Raw genomic sequence first — 18,399 nt, 5'->3', positions numbered from 1 at the left:
AGGGATTTCCAAGTTGCCTTGTCGATATTTCCTTTTTCTTCTCTTCTAATTCTAAATAGGGCCTTGGAATATCTGTCTGATGCGTGTAGGATTAAACCATTAGCTTTGATGAAAGTTGCCTTGCCACGGTCTTCTTGTTGTTGGAATTTCTAAGTCTGGACGTCCGCCCCCAGTGTTTTCTACCCCAAGGGCAGCAAAACTGTTTGGGGGTGGAAATTATAACGTTTCTCCCCAATTTATTAATAACAACGCTTCTTTCAGGTGATTTGCATTATCCGATCCGCTCATCCTTACAATTTGGTGCATATATTATTATGCTTTGTCTACTCTCATCTTCACAATGAACTTACTATGCAAGGGTCTTGAAGCAAGGCCACTTATGAGGATAGGAAGTTAAATCGTTGGTTTATTACGTACTTAGGATCAGTGTGGTTTCTGGTTCCCTGTTAACCAACCCAAACTTCACTTATTCAATGTCTAATCTTTGAAAAGAAAAAAAAAGGTTTTCCGAAATTTCCAGAGAAGAAGTAGCTTTGTATGAGTTGTATTTGAAATTAATGGAATATTAAACACGATATGTATACGACAAGTGATGCGAAATGAGAATTGAGGGGTTTGACAGTTCATCCCTAATTGATATATTATTGAGATATCATGCATGTTCAGATTACTAGTATCACATATTTGTTTTTCATATGTCATGAACAGGTACACAACCAGATGATAAACGGGAAAGGTTTTACAACAGCTTTTGCATACTGTATTATTTATGTGACGGTTTTCATATCAGTTTATCGCAGAACATACTTTTCGAATTTGACCTTGTGTGCCAGTTTTCACATCAATGTTACTCATCTTCACCATGGACCTTCCGAACTCCATATAGAAGTTCAATCCCGAAGGGCCTTTACCACCTAGAAAACGTTGGACAAAGGGTTTTGTTGTAGCATCAGTCCATAGCATCTGATCGGACTCGAGAATTCCTCTGCCTTTTCTTAAATTTGCAAAAAAAGATACATCAAATTTGTCGTCACTGCCTGTGTCTAATCCAATGCGCCTCGTACCATCAGAATTTTGAGGGCAGAGAGCTTGTAGCTGAGGAACAAACAATGGGTCAAGCGCAGGATCCGCACCATTTCCAGTAGTTGTGAAATTGAATAATCTGTAACTGAAGAACTGGCAAGCCGATGTTCCTATTGTATGTGCTCCTATATATATAGTAGGAAAAAAAATCAACATAGAATCACCTGGAATATGCTCAAGAAAAGTAATTAATTTTTAGAGAACTTCTGTGAATATTCCAGTAGTTTTATTTGTTTAATTTCAATTTCTAACAATGAGATTTTTTTTAAAATTTATTTATTTATATTTTAACAGGAAGTTGACATATATGAGATATTTGAACATTTACAATTGTAAATTATTGAAGCTTACCAAGAAGGGCAACAAGATCCTGCGTGTTTAGCCCCTTGTCTGCAAACTTTTGTTTTTGCGAATCCATTGATTCAGTGAAGCCTGGCAAGTTGGCTGTATCAGATGCTAATGAAACCATCCCATCCCTGCGTCCTGTAGGCACTGGCCAACTTTGTCCGTTGGTCTGTACCGATCAATAGATTTATACATGCATCCAACACATGTTTTCAAATATTAGTACTTATTGAAAGGAAAGCAATACAACTAGTACTAATACTGCACACACACAAACACACACAATGGATTAGGCTCAAATATATACAACTATAGCTAGCTAGTAGTCTATACTAGTACTAAACCCTAAAACTTAAGACTTGTACTAGTACTGTAGCGAAAACGGGGTAGGTTTATAACCCTATATCGTCCACATACTATGTTGACAATATGTTACCTATACATACAAACATATTCAATCATGGTGTACGTACCAGAACCACAGAATCACGTGCAGCTAGGGCTAGAATATCAGCGCAAGAGACAATCCCTGGGCATGCGGCTTCAAGCTGTGCCTTAGCATCATCAATGACTTCATATCCTCTTAAATTGAGGTTTGGAGGGGCGTTTTTCTCGGCTGTTGGACCATCGATGAGGATGGAAGCATCACAGCCATTGACGAAGCAATCATGAAAATGCATCCTCAGCAGGCCAGAGGCAATGGTAGGATCAGACTGGAAATGAGCTGTAACTATTGACCTCACGATGAACTCAGCTCGAGGACAAGTAAATGAGTAGAACCCTAGTTTTGTGCCTTGCCCTCTCACTGACTCTGAGGTTGCAGCCAACATCAACAACATCAACAAGTAACTTAATGTTCGAGTGGCAGTTGAACCTGAACCCTCCATTATTAATTTAATTAACGTTGAGCTTAATAATCGAGATGATTTAGGATGTTGCCCTAGGCTCTTAATTACTAACTATGAAAGGAAGGCAACATGTATTAGGTATTTATAGGCATGCTCCATTTATCCCAATGAGAAATAAGAAAATGTACATACTAGAAAGTGGAGAGAAAAAAGCACGTGCATATTACATGATAAAAGAAAAAAGCAGCCCAAAATAAGTGGAGGATGCTGCATGCGGATGCATCATGCAGGTATAGTTGGCTTCCTCTTTCTCCCACTGCACGATCTAATCTAAAAGCGATTAATTTAAACAAATCGGTAAGTGTGTCAAGTTAGTATATATTCCACTCAATTACTATAAATATACGTTAAAGTAACATGATGTTTAATTAGAGAATTTATTAACAAATACAACAAAACCAGCACCAGCAGCACTTGCATGCATCATCAAAGTGAGGTTGACATTCTAATTTGAGTAATGCTAGGTAAACCGAATTTGTAGACTAATTTATAAATCAAATGATGTGTCATCGATAAGGAATTAACACCTTAATCAACACTTAAATAATAATTCAGTTATCAACTTCACAATCATTTGGTTAATTTAGTCTACAAATTTGATCTCCTCAGCATTACCCTTATAATTTAAATATAAAGAAAACTAACGAAAAGTCCAAAAAAACTTTTGTTTTAATGAAAAATGACAAATAAAGGTATGTACTGAATAGTACTAGGGAAAAGTAAAAATAAAACTTTTTTGTTAAAAGTAAACAGTACCAGAAGTGTTTCGTTAAAGCTCTCTTAAATATATATAGGTATATTAGCCTATCCATACATGCAGCAAATATATGCTTTCTTATTGCAGAAAAGCACATACAGAAATACAAAATATTTTAATTTATTTGAGTAATTTTATCATCTTAGAGTGAAATATCAGAACACCTTATAATGGGTTTTGAAATAATTATGATGGCTGCATGACTAATCGATTAGATCAAAACGAAGTGTTGTTTTAATGATGTTACGGCATATAAACTAGAGTCAAATTAAGGCTTTTCCGCTGAGTCTTATTTCAAAGAGAACAGTCTCACGAACAAAACCCAATGTTTTACCTTGATCATTAGGCATTTGCGGCCAAACATAGATCTAAGTTTTGAAGATATTTTTGATATTTTGGAATTTTGTTTCCTATCATCCTCTTTGAGGCACATGTTTTGTACTAAGTCCAATCCGACACCAGTAGTGATCTTGGTGGACTTTTCTAGCATATCTTGTCCTTCATGGCTAAATCTTGATAGCGTTTTACTACTTTCTTTACATTTCCAATCAATTTACATTTCAAGTTATGTAGCTTGGCCCATCGCCTAGATTTTACTTTTGTGAACGTTCGTTATCTTGACTTCACCATGAAATGTTTACATTATGTTTCTCATTTTTTGGTTTCTATTTCGCTATGATTTACTTTTCAGGCAAGCATATTGCACTAAATTTTAAGTCCTCGTTCACTCGAGGCACAAAATAAAACTTAATAGAACCAACGTCCCACTTAGTGCATTGTCATTTGGTTAATTAAGAAGCCAGATTAACGTGCAACTTCCATACACATTCAAACACAACCTGTTGGCAGCATCCAACAATGGCACTCCTATTCTCTCTTTATCTTGAGCCATCTCGTGGCAGTGAGACTAAAAGCAACACTCAAAGCAAGTACATGTTGAACTTAGTCCAGACTATGCCCGACTTTTGACACCAACGTATGTAATTTGTAATATTCATCGAGGATTACAGGGAAGAAATCATGTGGATATGAAATTGTCCTGGTGCATATGATAAACTTGTTATTGATTGGATTCATAGGTAGTCAACTTTCTGGCCTTAGGTGTATGCTAACTTTTACAGTGAACTGTCCAAATTCTAGTTGAGCTACCAAAAGACTCAAGATTCAAAACCATTTGACCTTTTGGTGGTTACTGTAAGTTTATACTCTGAATCTTATCATAAACTATTCTTTGCCCAAGCAAAGATTTATTACGGCTAGTATGACCAACTGGCTACGTAACTGGCTTTTGTACGTAAGAAATCATAAAAGTCTATCAATTGCTGAGCATATGCAGGACCAAAGTGGAGACTGGAAATAGCACAACAGGATAGGCTACATTTGGAGTGCTATCCTGCATGTAAGGCAGTTCTGACTGAAAGTTATCTATTAGTAGTTGAAGGAATTTTTATTCTTTACATGCAAAGAATGTGTAATGCACAAATGGGAACAAGGGATTAGCAAAACGCGTTGTTGAACGTAAGGGTATTTATTTGTATTTCAATGGAGTGTGCTGTTTTGTCCAACACCTGATATACTTACTTCAAAACATTAGCGTGATAGTCATTATAGGTATTTACTTGTTTTCTAAAAAGAATTTTTGAATTTCATATCTCTTTGTGAGTCTAATACTCTTTTAATTATGGCAGTTCCAAGGAAAGGAGACTACACTCGTGACAGCAGTTGGTGTCATACAAATAGTTTGTGAGGTTATGAATAAAAATTAAATTGAAGGAAATGTGTCCTCTGAACTGGCCTTCGAAGAGACCGGTTATTTTTTTTAATTATAATTCAAGCTTTCAAGGACTGTTAAAAACTATCCAGTATGAGTATATAGAACTATAATTAACAGTCCTATTTCTAAACTTCAAGTGTCTTTTAAAAATCCTGGAGTAGACGGCATGGACTATACGACCCTTAAAAACTGTCCAGTAAAATTGTAGAGGACAGTTTTGGCTGGCCTCCATCACCTTGTTTGTAGTAGTGTAACAATGGAGGTAATGGCCTAACTCCTTATAAACTTTTGCTAAGTTTATTGATTCCTCACACACTCTCATGCATGGCGAACTTTTGAGCCTAACACATGGACAGTTCTAATTGGCTGAACTAGAACACATGTCGGCAAACCTATCTCTAATATCATGAATAAAGTTGAGGTTCAATCCAAAAACCAATTGGCCAATCTATTGTGTCATAACAACACTGAAAAACAAATGGAACAAGCCTTAATTTTGCAAACTTGTATTTTTTTTTTTAGTGAATTGGAGCAATGATTTATGAACTTTAGTCAAACTAGAGCTTTGGTCCTTGAACTAAAAAATTGTGGGTAGTGGCCTTGAGCTTATTACAACGTGCAATGGTCTTTTTGGGTAACTATGTTAGAATTTTAGTCTATTTTTTCACCCTTTAAATCCTATATTTTAAATGAGACTTCTAACAATGTTACTCAAAAAGACTTGCTCCATATTGTGATAAGTTCATGGACCAATACTAATGAATTTTTAGATTGTCTAGATGCTATTAATAATGGTTCATGGATACTTTCTTATTGCTGTAATTTCTATTTGACTGCCGTTACTGAATCCCTCTCTGCATTTCTCTGCATGTCTTACAGATTACCATAATCCAGGCTTTCAGTTGCAACAACTTTTGATTTATCTGGTGTTTGAATTAATGCAATTCCCATTCTGTCTTGAAGAAATTAAAAAAAAAAAATCTGGATGCATTAAAAGAGATAATAGTCAGTCATTAATTAGTCTGACTATATAAACAAGGTACTCTTCCTTTCTTCAGCCATGAAGTTTTTGAGCATTGAGCAATGGCAAAGAAAGGGGCTGTTGCGTTTTATTCTGTTTTCTCCATTTTTATTCTGAGCATGAGCTTATTATGCAAAGCCACCGATGAAGATAGAAAGGTGTGAATCATTTGTATAAGAAAACAATCGGCTTCAATTTTGCTTGATAACATTAATGCTCTTTCTTTTTTATGCAGGTCTATATTGTGTACATGGGGTCCCTTCCTGATGGAGATCCGGCGTACTCACCGTTGGCTCACCACCTTAGTATTCTACACAGTGTTGTTCAGGATGGGTAGTCTATCTAGATCTTTACCTTCTCATTTCGATTGTCGTTATAACTTATAAGCTAGTTTTCATGATCTCTCTCTCTCTCTCTCTCTCTCTCTCTCTCTCTCTCTCTCTCTCTCTCTGTGTCTCAGTTCTCCAGAAAATTTATTGGTAAGAAGTTACAAAAGGAGTTTCAATGGATTTGCTGCCAGACTGACCCACCAGGAAAGTGAGAAAATTGCGAGTGAGTGCTCTGAGATACTTGTTTTTACCATTTGAAAAGAATAATATGGTTTGATTTGAGAATTTATCATGTTATTTAACTGTGGATTGTAGACATGAAGGAAGTAGTCTCTGTCTTTCCAAGCCGAATGTTCCAACGTCAAACAACAAGATCTTGGGACTTTATGGGTTTAACTGAAATGGCCAGTCGAAATTCTTCCCAACTTCAGAGTGATGTTATTGTTGCTTTGTTTGATTCTGGAGTCTGGCCTGAATCTGAGAGCTTTATAGATGAAGGTCTAGGTCCTGCTCCAAAGCATTGGAAAGGTGTTTGCGACGGCAGAAAAAATTTCACTTGCAATAAGTATGTTCTCTTATGTATCATCACTTACATTTAGAATCTTTTGTAGGTACTTCGTTGTGCATCAGGCAACTGATAGTTTCTTTCAGCTATTATTCTTGACAGAAAGAGTAAACAGATAGAAACAAAATTATTTAGGAATCAATCCTGTCCAAGGGCACTACCAAATTTAAAGGCTGGGTTTGGTACATTAACTGTACTAAAACCCCCATAGCAATTACCATACCAAACGTTTGGTATAGCAAAATTTGTTACCATTACCATGCTAAAATACCAAATAATTCAGTTAACATGGTGTGGTATTGGCACTACCACGTTGGTGGGCTATTTTTGTAACTAATTTAAAAACTCTGGGGACTCCAAACTGTTTTTTGATTTTTTTTTTTTTTTTTGCTAACTAATTTTTAAAGGCATTAAAACAAAATAACAAGTTGAAGATTTCTTTTTTATTTTTATTTTTATAATAATGGTTTTAGCTTTGTAGTTACGAAGATGACACCAATATTATGAAGTACTTATTTTGCAGCAAGCTCATTGGAGCTCGATATTACACATCAGAGTCTGCAAGGGATGATATTGGTCATGGAACTCACACATCGTCCACAGTGGCGGGCAGTGCTGTTAAGGATGTAACCTTTTATGGACTAGCAAACGGCACTGCAAGAGGAGGCGTTCCTGCTGCGAGACTTGTTGCATATAAAGTCTGTGATCCATGCAGAGATCACAATTTACTGGCTGCTTACGATGATGCTATTGCTGATGGAGTCAACATTATTTCTATTTCACTTGTATCCGACTGGCTAACTTCGATTCATCAGGACGTTGTAGCAATTGATGCTTTTCATGCAATGAAAAAAGGGATACTGGTTTCGCAGGCTGGAGGCAACTTGGGCCCGTTTGTTGCTTCTGTGACCAGTGTAGCACCATGGATATTGACAGTGGCAGCAAGTAGCATTGATCGGCTTTTTGTGGACAAGGTTGTTATTGGCAATGGAAAGACAGTAGCTGTATGTCATCAACAACGTCCTGTATCCTCGAAATAAATTTTTTAGTATATACTTGTCTTCTTTTTTTTTTTTTTTTTTATGATTTTCTGTTATATTTTTTTAATTGTCTTCACTCTAACAGGGGGATGACTGGATTAACATGTTCACATTAAATGGAACAAGTTTTCCTCTGATACACGGAAAAGATGCTGCAACGAAAAATTGCACCGAAGATGATGCTAGGTGATTCTTGTGTCATTTCTTCTCAAATTAAAATGACGTAAATGAATTGTTAAGCAACTACTGACTTCTTGTTGCATTTCAGACAATGTGAAGAGGGTTGCCTGGTAGATGATTTAGTTAAGGGAAAGATAGTGGTATGCGATAACGTCACTGGAGTTATAGGGGCAAACACGGCTGGTGCGCTCGGTTCAATTTTATTTAATCCATTTGAAGTTAATATTGCCGTCATTCCCACATTAGCCTCAGCACCTTTAAAGAAAGAAGAGTATAATGTTGTCAGATCCTACATGAATTCCACCAGGTACAGATTCTTTCGGATACCGAACAAGCAACCGTCTTGTCATATTTGCTCTCTTTCAATGATTGAGTGCTTCTGTTATTTTATAGAGATCCTCAAGGAAACATACTTAAAAGTGAAGTCGCAAAAGATCCTGCTGCACCTACAGTCCTGTTCTTCTCATCACGTGGACCTAATGGAATTTTACCCGATTTAGTCAAGGTATATGTTTTGTGTCACCTTCCGTTTTATATCATAAATATCTCATAAATTATAAATATAGTATTAAAAATTACAGTGTCCTAATGTGTTTCAGCCGGATATAAGTGCCCCGGGGTATGAAATTTTGGCTGCGTTTCCACCCGTTCTTCCTATCACCGACTTTCCGGATGATAAGAGGCGTGCAAAATACAATATAGCATCTGGTACCTCCATGGCTTGCCCCCACGCTGCAGGGGTAGCCGCATATGTTAAAGCATTCCACCCTGATTGGTCTGCTACAGCTATCAAATCATCTATTATGACAACTGGTAATGTCTTCATAATTTCTTTTGCTTCATAATAAGTCTCATTTTGATTTCTTAACTATGGTATTAAATCCTTTATTATGCATGTAGCTTGGCCCATGAACGATACCGACAACGATGTTTCAAATGGTGCATTTGCTTATGGATCCGGACATATAAATCCTGTAAATGCTATTAATCCGGGGCTAGTCTATGATGCTTCTGAAGAAGATTACATAAAGTTGCTGTGCACAATCTATGATGAAGGCACAGTTAGAAAAATATCTGGAGATAACAGCACATGCCCAACTGCTAGAGGATTTGTAAAGGATCACAATTACCCTTCAATGGGAGCTCAAGTTGAAGTATTGAAACCTTTTTCGATTAATTTTCACAGAAGAGTTAAAAATGTTGGTCTCGCAAACTCCACTTACAAGGCCAAAATCCTCTCGGATTAGAAAGTGGATATCAAAGTAGTGCCTGAGGTTCTGTCATTCGACTCCTTGAATGAGGAGAAGGATTTTGATGTAACCGTTGTTGGAAGCGGTGTAAGAGATCAATCACAAGTATCTGGATCACTGGTTTGGTCAGATGGTATTTACAGTGTTAGAAGTCCAATTGTTGTTTATGCATATGTTCACAGCTAGGGATGATCAAAGGTGTCTGCATATGTTCAGAACATGGTACATGAGAAATAATAAAGATTTAGATTTTTAATGGGTTTTGAGGAATAAAAAGCAATGAAAATCCATTTCTTATCTTCCTTTTTTTTTTTTTTTTACTTTTTTCTATTAATTAAAACTAGCTCAAAATTAAGAAATAAGAAGAGAGTGACATTAACAATCAAACTACAAGTATTTTGGATCTGTTTAACACAACTATATTAGGGAGGGGCGATTTGGCATCCTCCTCCCTATTCTTGGATTAAGGTGAACACAGACAGTCTTGCTACGGGTAATCTAGGTCTAGCAGTGTCTGGTGGGGTCTTCCAAGGTTCTTCAGGTTATTTTCTTGCTAACTTTTTTTCCAGGGTTTTGGACACCACATACTTCTTTCTAGGGATGTGATATCTACACACACTTTTTTACTTCTTATACACTTTTTTAATTTTCGACCGTCGAATCGAATGAATTGAAGAAGATCGAATGACAAAAATTAACAAGAGATGTGTGAGAAGTAAAAATGGATGTGTGGATATCACACCATTTCTTTCTATGCAGAGCTTAATGCTGTCATCCTCGCTGTTGAGTTGGCATGTGCACAGAGTTGGAAAAATCTGTGGCTTCAAAGTGACTCTTCCAACATGATTGCTTGTTTTGTTTCTAGGTTTTCCAAAACCCACAACACCCCCCACCCCCTTCTCTCTGTGGCTGCTACAGATTCGCTGGAAAAATTGTCTTTCTCTTCTACAGAAAATGGATTTTCGTTTGCTCTCATATTTTTCAGGAAGGGAATGTTATTGCTGGCCGATTAGCTAACATAGGGCTACTCCCCTCGACAATCGTTTGGCATCGCACGCCGCCCTTGCCAATTATTCCATGTCTGTGGTCATATTTTTTAGGAATCCCGGCTTACAATTTTGTATCACCTTCTTGATTTATGGTTTTGTTTTCCTAATCATTTGCTTTTGGTGTTTTGCACTACAGGTTCTTACCTATTAGTTAGGCTTTGTTTGAGAGGGGGTTAGGTTTCAGATTCCCCCTGCTTGTATGTTTTGTTTCTTTTCAAGAGTGTGGTTAACTTTTGATGAGGGAAAATTTATATCCCCTACTAGGTGTAACTTTGTTTTTTTTTTTTTTTTTTTTGGATATTTCAATGAAATCATCCTGGTACTGTCGAGGTTTTAAATATATAAAAGGAAAGGAGTATTTGAACACAGAATGTGAGAGTGTAAGGATAAACACGGTTAAACACTTGTTTAGTAATGGTACAGGCTCATTCAAACCACCTCATTTTTTAGATTTGTTGCTTTAAAGTGTTGTGAAAATTCCTCCAATAAGAATGATGAAACTATACATAAATTGAGAAAAAGAAAATTCCCATACAAAAAATATGGCATACTTGTTTGGGCCATAAATAAAAACAAGGCCCATTATGAGGTCTATCCATTTTTTTATACTCAAAAGTCGTATGACTTCGGCCCACCAACTTTGAAGCACAAAATCAGAGCTTGGACGATCATCTCATTTCACTCTAAAACTTACTAAAACTTTATTGCTTTTTTACATTTCCAGTCAATTTACATTACAAGTTATGTAGCTTGGTCTAGATTTTACTTTTGTGAACGTTTATAATCTTGACTTCATTTGAAATAGTTACAAGTAGCTTGGTCTAGATTTTACTTTTGTAAACATTTATAATCTTCACTTCGTCTGAAATAATTACACTTTGTTTCTTGTTTTAGTTTCTATTTCGCTTTCATTTACTTTATAGGCAAGCATACACGAAGTTACACTAAATTTTAAGTCCTCGTTCACTTGAGGCACATAAAATAACTTAATCGAATCAACATCCCACTCGATGCATAATCATTTGGTTCAGAAATCATATTAACACACACTCAAACACAAGCACTTTTTGTAGGCAGCCTCAAACAATGGCACGTCTACTCTCTCTTTCTCTCGAGCCATCTTTTGGCATTGAGACAAAAAGCTACACTCAGGACAAATACGCGTTGAACCCAGTCTAGACTCCGTTCGAGTTTTGTCACCAAAATTAATGCTTATTTTTCAGCAAGCTCATTGGAGCTCGACATTATGGATCCGAGTCTGCAAGGAATGAAATCGGTCATGGAACTCACACTGCCTCAACTGTGGCAGGCAATGTTGTTAAGGATGTAAATTTTTATGGACTAGCAAACGGTACTGCAAGAGGAGGCGTTCCTGCTGCAAAAATTGCAGCATATCAAGTCTGTATTCACACTTTACTGGCTGCTTTTGATGATGCTATTGCTGATGGAGTTAACATCATTACAATTTCACTGGGACAATTAGATCCGATTGGTTTGGATGAGGATGCCATTGCAATTGGTGCTTTTCATGCAATGAAGAAAGGGATATTGACTTCACAGGCTGCAGGCAATTTGGGTCTTGGTATTGCTTCTGTGTCAAGTGTAGCACCATGGATATTGACAGTTGCGGCAAGTAACACGGATCGCTACTTTGTTGACAAGATTGTTCTTGCAAGTGGAACCACCCTTCTTGTACGTCTCTTCAACTTCTTTATCCTCAGAAATATATTTATTTAGTGTAATTCTTTATCAATTCAGAATTCAAATTTTATTTTAGTGCATTTTAATCATCTTAAACAACAGGGTAATTCAATTAACACTTTCATATTAAATGGAATAAGTTTTCCTCTGATATATGGAAAAGATGCTGGAACGAAAAATTGCACTGCAGAAGATGCACGGTAATTCTTATGCCCGTTTCTTTTTAATTGCAGAAATTATAACCTGAATTGTTAACATAAAATTGCTTTACAGAAATTGTGAAGAAGGATGCTTGGATAGTGATTTGGTTAAGGGAAAGATAGTGGTACGCGATGAGATACAAGGAGATAGAGCGGCATACAAATCTGGAGCACTTGGGTTCAGTTACACTTAATGAAGTTGGATATAATGTTAATTTACTGTCACCTACAGTTATCTTTCATGTTTGTGGAGATTATAATAACATTTATGATCCAATGTGTTTCAGCCAGATTTAAGTGCCCCAGGAGTAGAAATCTTGGCTGCCTATTCACCTAATGCTTCTATCTCAATTCCGGAAGACATAAGGCGCGTTAAATGTACTATACTATCTGGAACTTCCATGTCGTGCCCTCATGCTGCTGGTGTAGCTGCATACGTTAAAACCTTCCACCCTGATTGGTCTCCCGCAGCCATCAAATCCTCTCTTATGACTACCGGTATGGTTTTCGTGCAAAGTTATTTCTTGATCAGTGTCATTTTGAATTTTTAGAAGTATGATACTAAAATATATTTCTATGCTCGTAGCTTGGCTCGAATGATACAAACAGCAGCATTTCGGATGGTGAATTTGCTTTTGGTTCTGGACATATCGATCCTGTAAAAGCAATAGACCTCGGGCTTGTGTATGAAGCATCTAAAGAAGATTACATAAAGTTGCTATGCACTAGATATGATGAAAGCACGGTTAGACTTATATCAGGAGATTAACAGTAGTTGCCCTACAGGTCCTGAAAAAGGGTCACTGGTGGAACTTAATTACCCTTCGATGGGAGCTAAAGTAGCAGCAATGGAACCTTTTACGGTTAAATTCCATAGACGAGTTAAAAATGTAGGCCTTGCAAACTCAACTTACAATTCCAAAATCTCACCAAATGCCAAAGTAGATATCAAAGTGGCGCCGGAAGTTCTTTCCTTCAAGTCCCTGAATGAGGAGCAGACCTTTGATGTCACCGTTGTTGGGAGCAGTTTGCAATTTGAATCACGAGTGTCTGCGGCCCTTGTTTGGTCTGATGGCACTCATACCGTTAGAAGTCCGATTGTTGTATACACAGTACGTAGAACATGAGTATTGATGAGACTTACATTTTCAAATGGTCTACAATAATAAAAGAATTTTAGTTCAAAGTTTAATGGCAGCATACATATACCTAATGTCAGTTTGCTTTCCTTTCCTTGACAAGGCATTGTTCTTGGACATGTTATTTCAGTATCTTTGTTAGTTTATTTCTTTCATAATAAAACTTGATAGCATTTTGTATGCATTTTGATATATGTTTGGCTTATAATTGAAGAAAAGTGGAGCGTTGGTCCCTGGATTTTGGCCCAGTTGAAGATTTGATCCTGAACAAAAAATTCATGAACGTTGGTCCTGAATTTGCTGCAATGCGAAGCAATGATCCTTCTGAATTTTGGCCTACAGCGACTACTGGTATGATATCGTGATTGCGATCGCTTGTTCAGTTCAGTTTGAATCTAAAAAATGTGACCAGCTAGCAACTCTCTTTTATGCATGCAACTTGGATCACAAAACACAAATGATAGCAACAACATTTCCACCAGTGAATTTGCTTATGGATATGGACAAATCAATCCTAAAAAAGCTATAAACACCGGGCTAGTGTATGACGCTTATAAAGAAGATTTACATAAAGTTTCTATGCTGAGCTATCATTAGGCAGAGTTAGACTCATTCTGCACTACAGGTTATGGGAATAAGGTCACACCAATGAAACCTTTTACAGTTCCTTTTATTGGACACTAGAATAAGCAGATAAACGGAATAGGATTGAACAAAGATTTCAATCCTAAATCAAACTAATAAAATCTTGCAAAGAAGTAAATGAACACGAGGATTTTTGTACCCAATGGCATGAGGAAAAAACCCAACGGGCAAAAACCTCTGGAAATCCACTAAGGATGGAGTATTATAGGACTCAGAAAGATAAACCCTAAACAAGAATCTACCCGATACTTTTGTCTTGCCTTACACAGTCCTTGCTTGAACTCTTTCGAATCGATTATCCACAAACAAGCATGCATGTCACAAAGTTGCTTTATAATTCTAATTCACTCTCAAATCAGTTTTTGCAAAAGTAACAAAGGTTTTCAAGCTTCGTTTTTATCACAAGAAAATCACGTTCCTCAGAGAATAAGAAATAAGAGAATTGATTTTAACGTGAAAAGAAAGAAAACAATTTTGCCAATTGAATTTTAAGAATTTCATTACTTATAAAACTTAAGAACAAAAATATAGTTTTCCTAATATGATTTGCAGATGCAAATTACCTTGTAGACGTAGTCGACCCTCTGCTCAATCTGAATAAGTCTTGTGCCCCAAATTAATCTGCCTAAATCTACGAAACATGGACACAATTACAAGTCTAGGAAATTAGCCAATTCCTAAGTAAATTGACATTTACAATATGTAACTAAGAAAATAACTGTTGGATGTTTCCTGTAGATGAAGAGATACTGCCCCATTTAGTCCCAGTATATAAAGTCCTATATCTTCACCTTGAGAAAATGACAATGGCTAAGCATGGACTTGGAGCTCTTCTGTTTTATCATCCTTTCCCCATTCTCCTCCTCACTCTGAGTTTATTATGCTCATTAACTTGTGATGATAGAAAGGTATGAGGAGTTATATTAGCTGCAAAACAATAGTTTTCTCTTTTGCTTGACAGCTCGTAAGATTATGCGGCGATACAATCTGCCATGGATTTCAGCTGTGCTAGTGCTTGATTGTGAATACAATGATGGATGGGTGATGCAGGTCTACATCGTGTACTTGGGGTCACTTCCTGATCATGTGTTCTCAACATTGCTGTCTCACCACCTCAGTATTCTAGAGAGAGTTGTCCAGGAAAGTTATGTAATCTATGTATGTAGTTTTCTTTTTATTTTTTCATTTTAGTCATAAAGTGGTCTTCAATTCGTGTTTCTCTCCTCCGTAGCGATTCTGCTGAAAACTTATTGGTAAGGAGTTACAAAAGGAGTTTCAATGGATTTGCTGCCCATCTCGCTGAACAGGAAAGAGAGAAACTTGCTAGTGAGTAATCAAAGGCATTTTCTTATCCATGCCATTAGAAACGAGTAATATTTTTTTTGGTTTGAGAATTTATCGAGTATTTGAACTGAACATTGAAGATATGAAGGGAGTGGTCCTGTCTTTCCGAGCAGAGAATTGTAACTTCAAACAACAAGATCTTGGGACTTTATGGGTTTCAGTGAGAAAATCAATCGAAATCCCTCTGTTGAGAGTGATGTTGTTGTTGGTGTGATTGACAGTGGAATTTGGCCGGAGGTGGAGAGCTTTAAAGATGAAGGTTTTGGTCCTCCTCCAAAGAAATGGAAAGTTACTTGTGAAGGCGGCAAAAATTTCACTTGGAAGAAGCATGCTTCCTCAGTATTCATCAGTTTTTAGTAGTAGCTTCTTATCATGTTGCAAAACTAACCAATAAATATGAAAAGAGAGGAAGGGAAATTAACATAAACTATCCACCAAAACATCACTATTATTCTTCAGCTACAGAATTCTCTACCTCAAATGTTCACAATCTAGCTCACGACTCAAATTATAGCTTAATAAACCTCACACTCTTTTCCAGTTTTGCACTCTTTCGTTCCAACATTATTTAAGAAAACTACTATTTGAAGACACTCTTGAATCTCTTTGTGGGAACTATGCCTTCTTAACTCTTGGTGTTGACACTCTTCGACATAGGTACATACTTTTGGTGTTTCAAATTACCTAATGCTCCCATAAACTTGCACAATCTACTGTTTGTGTGAAACCATGGAAATTTAATACTTTGGGCCCCAAATCATATTCACCAAATTGATATACAAATTCTTTTCGAATAGGATGAAAACCTACAAGTAGTCATATCTTTTTCATTTCTTATAATGGTTCCTTTTGCAGCGAACTCATTGGGGCGCGATATTACATAACAGAGTCTGCAAGGGATGCATGGGGTTATGGAACCCACACCGCCTCAACGGCAGCAGGGAACGCTGTAAAGGATGTGAGCTTTTATGGACTAGCAGAAGGTACTGCAAGAGGAGGTGTTCCTGCTGCGAGAATTGCAGTATACAACGTATGCTCCCTGGCACAATTGTGCAGTGCACATAATACGTTGGCTGCTTTTGACAATGCTATTGCTGATGGAGTCCACATTATTTCAATTTCAATTGCTTCTTCTTCTATAAAAGATTTCGATGAGAATCCTATTGCAATTGGTGCTTTTCATGCGATGGAGAAAGGGATACTGACATCAAACGCTGCGGGTAATAATGGTCCTTTGGGTGCTACTGTTTCAAGTGTGGCACCATGGATGCCTACAGTTGCAGCAAGTAGCATGGATAGTCGGATCATTGACAAAGTTGTTCTAGGAAATGGACAGACACTAGTTGTATGTATCATCGACTTTCTCTATTCTTTTACCAATAAACTTATATATTTCTAATTTTTTGTTATATTGTTTCCAAAGGTGTTTACGCAAACAGGGGAATGCTTTGAACACTTTTCACATTAAATGGAACAAGTTTTCCTCCGGTTCATGGAAAAGATGCTTCAAGTAATTGCACGGAACAAGACGCCAGGTAACTCTTGTACCTTTTAACGTTAAAAATTAATCGTAATTAATAAGATACATCAGTACTGGTTTGTTGCATTGCAGAAACTGTGAACTAGGTTGTCTGGACAGTACATTAGTGAAGGAAAAGATTGTGATATGTGATCGATGCACTACTGGAGTTAAGGAGGCATACAAAGTTGGTGCACTAGGTTCGGTTTTACCCAATTACATGAACATTGACGATGCTTCTAAAGTTCTCCCGTTAGCTGCAACGACTTTAAACAGTGAAGAACATAATGTGGTCATCTCCTACATGAACTCCACCAGGTATTGATTATTTCTCATACTGATAAGGCAAGAATTTCTCGTCATCATTTCTTCACTGAATGACCGAATCTAATTCCACCCGATATTATCAAGGTATAAGTTAATTTATTGTCACCTACAGTTATCTTTCATGTTTGCGGAGATTATAATAACATTTATGATCCAATGTGTTTCAGCCAGATTTATGTGCCCCAGGGGTAGACGTCTTGGCTGCATATTCGCCTAATGCTTCTATCTCAATTCCCAAGCTTCATTTCCATATATAAGTATTTCAAAAATGGTTGAGAAACGAGGAAGATATGAAGTTTTAAAATTTTTACAAAAAATTTGGCAAAATTTGCAGAATCAAGCAAACCAGACAGTGACGGCAGAGGACAACCGGGGAAGGAGGAATATTTCGTTAAGGTTCACGGAATATTCTGATGCTGTTAAGGTAACGCCGTTAACAGACGTCTCCGTCAAATCTGACGGGATATTCCCCTGTTATCTGCCAGCGCGTGTAGGCGCGTGACCTGCTCGTGGGGCCGCAAGCTGGCGGTGCGTGAGGGCATGCGACCATGTGGCGGTGCGTGGTCGATGTGTATGTGTCCGTGACATCGTGTAGAATTTTTTCGTATATTTAAATCCTCTGTTTGAGCAAACTATAAGGGGATTTTCCTAGCTTTTCGTAGTGTTAATAAATTAATTACTATATTTGTTTCAGCTAGAGGAGATAATTATTCCAAGGAGGTACAAGGTCAAGCAAGGCTAGAAGACTATGATCCGACTACATATATTAAACCCCACCCAAGAAAAGTATTGTAACTTCTTAAATTGCCCCAAAGTGTTGTGGAAGTTTCAATTTGGTCCCTTATCCTAATTAAATCAAGACCCTTTATCTTGATTCTCTTTCTCCCCGATGCTGCCACGTGGCAGCCTCTCAACTCACTCCCCTTATCTCTCTCTTCTCAGCTACTCTCTCTCAGAGCACTTCCAGCGTGTGCTCTCCCCCGAGGGACAGGCCTGCGAACAGTGGCAGAGAGCCCGAGCAACCAAGCCCAGCGTTTGCTGGCGATGGAGCCCGAGCAGGGTCGAGGGAGAGGCCTGACACGAGTTGCTAGCCTGAGAGCCCGAAGGCAACATGAAGTAGGCTGACATCAGGGCGACATCAGCCATAATATAAAATTAATAAAAAAAAAAGTAAAATTAAAAAAACTGTAAAACCCAGGGTTCGAACTCAACGGCTCTCGCCG

The 18,399-nt window shown here is 37.4% G+C and overlaps 1 protein-coding gene and 3 pseudogenes across 1 annotated transcript; 3 read left to right on the top strand and 1 right to left on the bottom strand.

The window, feature by feature from the left end:
- Positions 1 to 622: 622 nt before the first annotated feature.
- On the bottom strand, positions 623 to 2,361 carry LOC137716498 (peroxidase N1-like). Its single transcript, XM_068455955.1, has 3 exons — positions 1,902 to 2,361; positions 1,435 to 1,597; positions 623 to 1,208 (listed from the first exon to the last, which is right to left on the bottom strand). Exons 1-3 carry the CDS (start codon positions 2,313 to 2,315, stop codon positions 787 to 789), a joined length of 999 nt encoding a protein of 332 aa, XP_068312056.1. The 5' UTR covers positions 2,316 to 2,361; the 3' UTR covers positions 623 to 786.
- Positions 2,362 to 5,950: 3,589 nt separating this feature from the next.
- On the top strand, positions 5,951 to 9,438 carry LOC137714255 (subtilisin-like protease SBT4.3; annotated as a pseudogene).
- A 1,949-nt stretch (positions 9,439 to 11,387) lies between these two features.
- LOC137714254 (subtilisin-like protease SBT4.4) lies at positions 11,388 to 13,329 on the top strand (annotated as a pseudogene).
- A 64-nt stretch (positions 13,330 to 13,393) lies between these two features.
- LOC137714253 (subtilisin-like protease SBT4.6) lies at positions 13,394 to 18,301 on the top strand (annotated as a pseudogene).
- Positions 18,302 to 18,399: the final 98 nt, after the last annotated feature.

This window comes from Pyrus communis, chromosome 14, assembly GCF_963583255.1.
Source record: "Pyrus communis chromosome 14, drPyrComm1.1, whole genome shotgun sequence".
Classification (NCBI taxonomy): domain Eukaryota; kingdom Viridiplantae; phylum Streptophyta; class Magnoliopsida; order Rosales; family Rosaceae; genus Pyrus; species Pyrus communis.
Note: the sequence above shows the minus strand (reverse complement) of the source record. Positions and strands in the feature narration are given on the sequence as shown.